Source organism: Rhinatrema bivittatum, unplaced genomic scaffold (genome assembly GCF_901001135.1).
Source record: "Rhinatrema bivittatum unplaced genomic scaffold, aRhiBiv1.1, whole genome shotgun sequence".
Taxonomy (NCBI): domain Eukaryota; kingdom Metazoa; phylum Chordata; class Amphibia; order Gymnophiona; family Rhinatrematidae; genus Rhinatrema; species Rhinatrema bivittatum.
In genome coordinates, this window is record NW_021820775.1 from 173,109 (window position 1) to 182,626 (window position 9,518).

At 50.3% G+C, this 9,518-nt stretch overlaps 1 protein-coding gene across 1 annotated transcript in view; it reads right to left on the bottom strand.

Moving 5' to 3' along the window:
- LOC115082127 (E3 ubiquitin-protein ligase TRIM11-like) overlaps positions 1-7,076 on the bottom strand; it is a 31,387-nt gene extending 24,311 nt beyond the window's left edge. The window contains exon 1 of the mRNA XM_029586387.1: positions 6,711-7,076. Within this exon, the coding sequence (XP_029442247.1) occupies positions 6,711-6,810 (100 nt within the window). The 5' untranslated portion in view covers positions 6,811-7,076. The remainder of the gene's footprint in view (positions 1-6,710) is intronic.
- Between the last annotated feature and the right edge of the window lie 2,442 nt (positions 7,077-9,518).

The window sequence follows — 9,518 nt, forward strand, 5'->3', positions numbered from 1 at the left end:
CTGAGGCTGGCCACTACGAGAGGTCATTTTGATCCCTCGCACTATGGGGTCCTCCTTGCTTATGGGGATAGGATCAGAGATTGTTAGGGAAGGGCTTGGTTGAATTACGATGAGTGATTCAAGGACAGAATGGAGAAGAGCCAGTATATGTCATGGTGACTCAGGTCAGCAATCCCTGGCTGACCCAAATGAAGAACAAGGGTCACAGTGGTGGTGTTAAAGCTGGTGGGGCAGGTCAGAGTGGATCGGTAAAGGATTAGAGTGACAGGGATGCTTCCCTTCACGATTTTGGGGCCAATGTGGGTACACAGGTTAAAGGACAGTCCGTGGGACAGGAGGTTTGTTGGAGAGTTAATAAAGCCACATGCTTGATCCTGGATTGCAAGTTTAGACATGCGAGCTCAGTCTGAGGAGCCAGGGATTCTGCATCCAAATGTAGTCAGCAGGGCACAGAAGAAGCGGGTACAGGAGGGGTGGGTAGGGTAACCAAGTAAGGAGGCTCTGCAGTCATTGGCACCCTCACCGGTTAGGGTGAAGGAGATGAATGCTTGGTTACAAATTTATCTGAATAAGGACGAGGCTGTTTTATTAAGGGAGGGGTTTGAGAGCGGGTTTGTGATTCCTTATGTGAGCCCAGGAGGCAGGGGAAGGGCAAGAAATGCGAGTTCTGCCAGATATTATGTGGAGGTGGTTAGAGACAACTTGGGGTCAGAATAGAGTCTTGGACGTCTCATTGGTTCTGTCACAACGCAGCCATTCCCAGTGATGCATTTGTCCCCTTTGGCGGTGGTCCCAAAGAATGAAGATAAGTTCAGGTTAATACTGAATTTATGATCTCCTGAGGGGTCTGCCACAAACAACTTCATCCCTAGGGAATGGGGTTCAGTCCTGGATGCATCTTTTGATGAGGCAGTAGCATTAGTTAGGAGAGCTGGGGGGAGGTTTGGCCAAGACAGATATTGAATCAACATTTCAGTTACTGCCGATGCATCCCTCCAGTTTTCCGTTGATAGGATTTGATTTTCAGAACAAATACTTTGTTGATCATTGTCTTCCCATGGGATGTGCCATTTCTTGTGCATATTTTGAGGCTTTCAGTTCTTTTGTTCATTGCCTGATGGTCCAGGTGACAGAGCAGAATACCAGGTTGCATTATTTGGATGAAACTTTATTTGTAGGTGCAGCGGGGTGTGTGTGTGCGTGAGGACCTTTGCGCGATTTTGTTGAGGTAGGCCAGCAGTTGGGGGCTCCTATCACCCATATTAAGACAGAGAGGCCTGTATCAAGGCTCAGAATTGGTTTGGCAATTTCTTATGTTCTTATGTTCTTAAGAGTGGGTTGGCATAGGGGGTCATCAAAAACATCACCTTCCTTGAATTGTTTCTCATTGTCTTAGCCTTGGCGCTGTGGGGCCAAGGACAGCAGGACAGGAGGATGCTGTTTTGGTGCGATAACCAGGGGGTGGTTGAAGTGATAAATAGACAGTCCATGAGGTGCGAGTTAGTATCTGCACTTTTGCAGGAATTTGTTTAGTTGTGTTTGAAATGGTTTATTAACGCTCGAACTAGGCATGTACTGCTGGGGGTGAACCTAATAGCCGATGCCTTTTCTAATTCCGGCGGTTGGCTCCTCAGGCAGATCAGGAGGAAGCTTTCGTCCTGGAATGCCTTTGGTCTCTTGGCCTGAAGACACATGGGCAATGATAAAGGCCTCTGTGGTTCCGGCAATTTGAGCAGTATCAGCGACGCATTGACGATGTCAGACCGGCCCCGGGTATTCGCCGCCCAGGCCGGCCCACGATGCATCACGTGGTCTGCCGAGCGTGGCTCTGTCACGGCCGCACACGGCAGACAACATGACTGGAGCAATCGGCCCACGGGGGGATGCCCAATCCCCCGATAGGCCAATCCGCCCCTGGGCAATATTTATTTATTTATTTATTTTGAGTTTTCTATACCGGCATTCGCGATGAGAATCGCATCATGCCGGTTTACAATTAACAAGAGGTGAAGGAAGATAACAAATAATAAGGAACATTAACAGGTGCTCAAAAAAAGATTGCAGTTACAATAAAACAAGGGAATTACACAACTTGGAGCAGTGAAAAGGAGATAGGAATTTAACAGGGAGAACAAATTTACCAATTAATGGTGTGAACAAAGTTATGGAGTTTGCAGAGTTATCGAATTACCATGTTGAGGTACATTTATTAATTACCCTCTTAAGAAAACTTCTGAGCGTCAGTTAGTGGTGAATTAAGATACCCTTAAAAGGATATCCTTAAAAGGAAGAGATATCCTTAAAATATCCTTAAAAGGAAGAGATGCAGTGATGAGTTTCCTGAGGGCAGTGGGTTGGGGCGAGGGACTGGTTATGGATGAAGTTATGCTGAAGTAAATTCTAAGAGCCAAGGTGGCTGGGTAATCCTTGAGCTCTGTGTGGGTGTGTATAGCCGGTTTCTCCTTCTTTCAGAAGGTGGTGGGGTGGGGTAATCCAGTAGTCAGTTTCATGGTCAGGAGGGCTCTTAGGGGTTGGGAAGAGCATGTGGCCCGGTCATGAACAAAAGGTGGCTTAATTGGTTGCTGAGTTGGTTGTAATCCTGCAGAATCTCCTAATTTGTTGGTCGTTTTATGAGGTAATTCTGTTCTGAGTAGCATTTGTCTTTGCTTTTTTCGAGGTCTTGAGAGTTGGGGAGCTGGTGGCAGAGTCTGCGGCTTGGCCAGGGGAGTTGGGGTTATTGAATGGTAATGTCCGAGTATTTGATGAAGCAGTGAGTTTACTTATTCACAGGTCTAAGGTTGACCAGAGGGGAAGGGGCAGACATTTATGCTGTTTTGGTCAAATTTTGAGTTGACCTGTCTGGTGCATAGTGCCCAGGATATCGTGCATCTGAGACCCGCGGTGGAGGGTCATTTTTTGGTGCATGAGGATGGTTCTCCTCTGACACATTTTCAATTTGCCAGGGTCCTTATGCTGGTGATTCAGAGGTTGGATTGGAATACAGGGGCGTACAAAATGCATTCATTCCATATGAGGGCAGCCACGAGCACAGCTGAGTCTGGCCTGTCTGTGGACAAGATCCTTCAGATTGGGAGGTGGAGTTTGGGAACATTTTATTCTATATTCGACAGGAGATGTAGGGGAGGGGATGGGATGGGGGAGTTTTAATGATTGTCATGCTTTGTTTTTCAGGATTTCTAGTGGGCGAGGTTGAGAAGGGGTGTGCCTGGGTCATAGGCCACTCCTTTGTGCACTGGGCCCATAGTTGGGCAATGTCAAGGCTGCTTGGTGAACATTTGGGCCTGTCCGGAGTGGGGCAGAGAGTATGAGATGGGCCCACCTAATTCCAGCCATCATGGATCAAGGAGCTGACATGAGCCGGAGGAACTGGTGAAGGTGATTCATTTAGGTGGGAATGATTTAGGGTAATGGTCCTGTCATGAATTCATTGGAGCGGCAAGGAAATGCTGGGCCTATTTGATGAATAGTTTAGTGGAAACCAAGTTTGGTTGGTCAAACAGAGTGGGTTAAGTTATGCTTAGGGATTTATCTATTTGGGTGCATGGATTGTGTCACCAGGGGGGTTTAGGGTGCGACACTCTTGGTCGCTGGATGTCTGTTCAGGGTTGTTTTGATAAGATGTATCCTCACATCTGTCAGAGGAGGGGATAGGTCTTCTCAATAACACTTAGAGAGGCTTTGGAAAGTTTTTTAGGTGAGAGCATGGGCCGCAGTGGGGGTACAGGGGTGACTGGTATCCCCCTTGTTTGCAGCGGTAAACCCGAGCCAAGTTATTACAGCGCAAACATCAAATGTGCTGGCAGGGGGCTTGACCCCTGAGAAATGTGCAGCTGGGGGCTTGACCTCTGAGAAATGTGCAGCTGGGGGCTTGACCTCTGAGAAATGTGCAGCTGGGGGGCTGATACACAGGGCAGCTTGAGAGCAGTGAGGTCAGTGTCCGAGCAGCTGGGCCTCTACGGCTGGAGGGGGGAGAGAGGACCCGATTTGGCAGAGGTGGACTGGAAGGGATTGAACCTCACAACGCTGGGGTGTGACATTGTGGGGGGCTCGTGTGTGACAGAGTAGGGGTACTGAAGTTTGTAAGGCTCGGGTTACTGTTTGGATTATTAAACTGCAGCCTTTTGTTAATCCAATCTATGTGCTGTGTGATTTGTGCGTTGGGCGTGAGAGGGGAGGTCACAGAAGTCCTGCATTCCCATGTTAGAGGTTACCTCACTCTCCGCACGGTGTTTGCTAGTCTGGGGGAGGGGGGATGGTGGGGGTAAGAGTTTTGTGAGAGCGAGTGGGGAGAGAGGGTGACAGGAAGCCTTGGATTACAACAGTAACCGAAGGGGAAACAGGAGGTCCCCTCCCCCGACACATTTGACTATAAGGGTGGTGCATGGCAGGAGGAGGGGCTGCACGGCTCGTCCCACTGGGACAATGTTCATATAAGGGTAGATTTTAAAAAATTGCGCGATCGCATACTTTTGTTTGTGCACCAGGCGCAAACAAAAGTACGCTGGATTTTATAAGATACGCGCGTAGCCGCGCGTATCTTATAAAATCCGGGGTCGGCGCGCACAAGGGGGTGCACATTTGTGCAACCTGCACGCGCCGAGCCCAGTATGCGCTGCCTGTTCCCTTGGAGGGAACTTTCCTTCACCCTCCCCCCACCTTCCCCTCCCTTCCCCTCCCTAACCCACCCCCCCCGGCCCTATCTAAAACCCCCCCTTACCTTTATTCCACGATTTACACCTGCGAAAAGCAGACGTAAATCTGCGCGTGCCAGCCGGCTGCCCCGCTCCGTGTTCCGGTCCCGGGGGCTGGTCCGGAGGCCGCGGCCACGCCCCTGAAACGCCCCCAGGCCAAAACCACGCCCGGGTCGCTGCCCCCAAAACACCGCGTCACGCCCCCGAAACGCCGCATCATTCTGCCACGCCCCGACACGCCCCCTCCCGCCCCTTTTTTAAAAACCCGGGACTTACGCGCGTCCTGGGGCTCTGTGCGCGCCGGCGGCCTATGCAAAATAGGCTGCCGGCGCGCGAGTGCCCTGCGCACGTACATCCGGCCGGATTTACGCTCGCAGGGCATTTAAAATCCGCCCGATAATGGGGCAGGTGGTGGACATCAGGTCACTGCCCACAAATGACATTTTTTTTACATTTTTACTGTGCTACTTACCTGGATATCTTTTGAAGATATTGAGATGAATAGCAAGTTATTCAGCCACACAACATCAGATAACTCAGGCCTGGACGGAAGCAGGTGTAAAGTTATGCGGCTAAGTCAGCAGGGATAGTACAGAATCAGCTAACGTAGCGGGATAATGAAACCCTCCCAGAAATGCCAGGGTGCATGGAGCCCAGAATCCGTCTCTGACACTGCCAGTCTGGGGCACAGGTACCCGGCAGACCACCAATAACTGATGCATTTCTTGTATCTCACCCCCAGGGATAAGCGCCAGCTTTCCCGAGTCCACCTGGCTAATAACTCTTTATGGACTTTTCCTTCAGGGACTTCTCCAATCCTTTTCTGAAATCCAAATGCTCTGGCAACAGATTCCATGGCTTGATTGTGCCCTGAGTGAAAAATCCTTCCTAGGACTTGTTTTAAATCTGCCACTTGCTACTATCATGGGGCGTCCTCTAGTCCTAGTGACGTTTCAGAGGGTAAATAACCGTTCCCTATGGGGTAGATTTTCAAACCGCGCGATTTGGCGTACTTTTGCTGGCGCATCAGGCGCCAGCAAAAGTACGCGGGAGTTTAGTAGATACGCGCGTAGCCGCGCGTATCCGCTAAAATCCGGGATCGGCGCGCGCAAGGCTATCGATTTCGTATAGCCGGCGCGCGCCGAGCCGCGCAACCTACCCCCGTTCCCTCCGAGGCCGCTCCGAAATTGAAGCGGCCTCGGAGGGAACTTTCTTTTGCCCTCCCCTCACCTTCCCCTCCCTTCCCCTACCTAACCCACCCGCCCAGCCCTGCCTAAACCCCCCCCTTACCTTTGTCGGGGGATTTACGCCTCCCGGAGGGAGACGTAAATCCCCGCGCGCCAGCGGGTCGCTAGCGCGCCGGGACGCGACCTGGGGGCGGGTCTGGAGGGCGCGGTCACGCCCCCGGACCGCTCCCGACACGCCCCGAAAACGCCGCGCGGTTCGGGCCCGCCCCCCGACACGCCCCCTCAGAAAACCCCGGGACTTACGCGAGTCCCGGGGTCTGCGCGCGCCGGTGAGCCTATGTAAAATAGGCTCACCGGCGCGCAGGGCCCTGCTCGCCTAAATCCGCCCGGATTTGGGCGGATTTAGGCGAGCAGGGCTCTTAAAATCCGCCCCTATTTACCCGTTCCACCCCACTCGTGGCTTATAAATCCCAATCATATCCCCTTCTCTGCCTTCTCTTCCTCCACAAGTCTCTCTATAGAATATACTGAGAGAGCTCAGAGATTTACATTTAAAATGTGTTCATAAGGCAAGCTGTGCAATATGAAATTTTAGCAAATGTAAGAGAAAGTTACAGAATAAATAAGGAATCGGGGAAGATGGGAGAGAACGGGATTAGGAGCACAAACAGAGGAAGGGGAAGGGGAAGAGAGCAGCAATCTCTCATCTGTACAGACAGATTGCAGATCTGCATCTGAGAAACTCCACATTCTCACTGCTAATGATTTAATGCAAACAAATAAAGCAAAAGTGAAAGAGAGATTCTTCTACCTCCAAAGCTTGTGATCACTTTCTTCAATTGTTGAGGGTATCTCATTGGGAAATCCATTCTCAGGTCAGTAGAAACAGCTTCTGGTTTTGGAAACTTCATCTTCTGACACCTACATGGTAAGAAAGTTACTGGGATTATTCTGGGAGATGTTCACCCCCAGGAGACAGAGATGGGCAGGTGGAGGGATGGGGTCACTGGGATTATTCTGGAAGATGTTCAACCCCAGGGGATAGAGATGGGAGAGGTGGAGGGAGGGAGTCACTGGGATTATTCTGGGAGATGTTCAACCCCAGGGGACAGAGATGGGACAGGTGGAGGGATGGAGTCACTGGGATTATTCTGGGAGCTGTTCACCCCCAGGAGATAGAGATTTTTATTTATTTATTTATTTAACTTTTAATATACCGACATTCATAGGGCATATCATGCCGGTTTACAAAAAACTGAAGCAGGTAGAAAATACAATGAACAAGGGTAGGGGAGAAGGGGAGCAGGCAAGAAAAAGGTGAGAGGTGGGCAGGGGAAGAGCAGCAAGAAAGAATAGGGCAGAAGGAGAGAGAGGAACAAACAACTTGATAAATATAATAAAAGGAACATAATTGTAACTGTTTTAAAATTATAAATTAAGGCGAAGTATTCATTTACAATAGATCAGTTGTATGATTAATTGATTGAAGGGGGAGGGGGGAGAGGGAGGCGGAAGAAGAAGGAAGAGGTGGGAGGGGGAGATAGGGGGGCAGGGAGGGTGGGCTAGGGAGGTAAGGGGAGGCTGGGGGGTGAAGGGGGGGAGGACGGTGATGGAAGGGGTAGGGAGTGGGCTAGGTTTGATTGGCTTCTGGGTAGGCTTGCCTGAACAGCCAGGTCTTGATGCCTTTTTTGAAAGACTGTAAGGAGGGCTCAAGTCGAAGGTAATGGGGAAGTGAGTTCCAAAGGGTGGGGCCAGCTATGGTAAACGCTCTTTCTCTCGTGTTGGAGAGGTGTGCGGTTTTGAGAGTTGGGGTGTGTAGGGTGCCTGCGAGGGCATTTCTAGTAGGACGGTTAGAGGTACGGAAGTGAGGCATGTTTTTAAGCCAGGCGGGGTTGTTTTTATGAAGGGCGTTGTGCAGGATGGTGAGGGTTTTATATTTAATGCGGTATGGTATGGGAAGCCAGTGCAGGTCCTTTAGGATGGGGGTTATGTGTTCAGTCTTACGGGTAATGGTGGTGATTCTTGCCATCGCATTTTGAAGGATTTGTAGGGGTTTGATCGTGGAAGTAGGGAGGCCTAACAGGAGGGAATTGCAGTAATCTAGTTTGGAGAGGATAGTGGACTGCAGAACTAAACGGAAGTCATGTGCATCAAGGAGTGGTTTCAGTTTTTTAAGAATGTGAAGTTTGTAGAAGCCTCCTTTTATTAGGGACTTGATGTGTGGCTTGAAATGGGAGATGGGAGATGGGAGAGGTGGAGGGATGGAGTCACTGGGATTATTCTGGGAGATGTTCAACTCCAGGGGATAGAGATGGGACAGGTGGAGGGATGGAGTCACTGGGATTATTCTGGGAGATGTTCAACCCCAGGGGATAGAGATGGGAGAGGTGGAGGGAGGGAGTCACTGGGATTATTCTGGGAGATGTTCAACCCCAGGGGACAGAGATGGGACAGGTGGAGGGATGGAGTCACTGGGATTATTCTGGGAGATGTTCACCCCCAGGAGATAGAGATGGGACAGGTGGAGGGATGGAGTCACTGGGATTATTCTGGGAGATGTTCAACCCCAGGGGATAGAGATGGGACAGGTGGAGGGATGGAGTCACTGGGATTATTCTGGGAGATGTTCAACCCCAGGGGATAGAGATGGGACAGGTGGAGGGAGGGAGTCACTGGGATTATTCTGGGAGATGTTCAACCCCAGGGGATAGAGATGGGAGAGGTGGAGGGAGTGAATCACTGGGATTATTCTGGGAGATGTTTATCTCCAGGGGATAGAGATGAGACAGGCTGAGGGAATGATTTGTACAGGAAAATTGGTTCTTACCTGCTAATTTTTGTTCCTGTAGTACCACAGATCGGTCCAGACTCCTGGGTTTTGCCTCCCTTCCAGCAGATGGAGACAGAGAGAAACTTCACAGGCACTGCCTCTTAAACCGGTGTAGCGAACAAAAGAAACAAGGTCGGTATATTGAAAACATTATTCAGAAAAGAGTGAAACTCGGCCAGAGTCGGGCTCGAATCTTGTCAGAATTAAGTTTTCCATATACCGACCTTGTTTCTTCTTTTTTTGTCAAAATACTTTTTATTAACAGGGAAAGTGGTACAACCATCACCACACAGTGTCCATCCGGAGGACGAAAGACAGGTAACAAGTCATTGAGTCCATAAAACTGCAAACAAGTAAGAAGGCACTCAGTACCAGCAGCCCCTGGCTTTTAATTTCTTCCCCAACCTATCCACCCCTCCACCCTCCTTACCTTGCACACCCCAGGCACACCACAGACACCCCACTTACACACCTTACTTCCCCCCCCCCACCCTTGGGGGACCAGAGCAATGTGTATCCATTAAGGTACAGTCCATCTTGTAAAGGCCTAGGAAAGGTATCAAAGCATTTAGTCCAACAGTCACAGTAAACGCTGTCTGGTTGTCTCCTGCCCGCCAGAAAATCCACCCGTTCCAGTTGCGCTAAAGAAGCCATTCTGGCCAACTAGGCTGCAACCGAAGGCGCATTCGACGGCTCCGTCCAATCAGCCAATATAGTCCGACAGGCCATCATAATCGCCATGCATTCAAATTTTGCCTTCGATGGACCCGGGTTGAGGCCCAGGCAAAG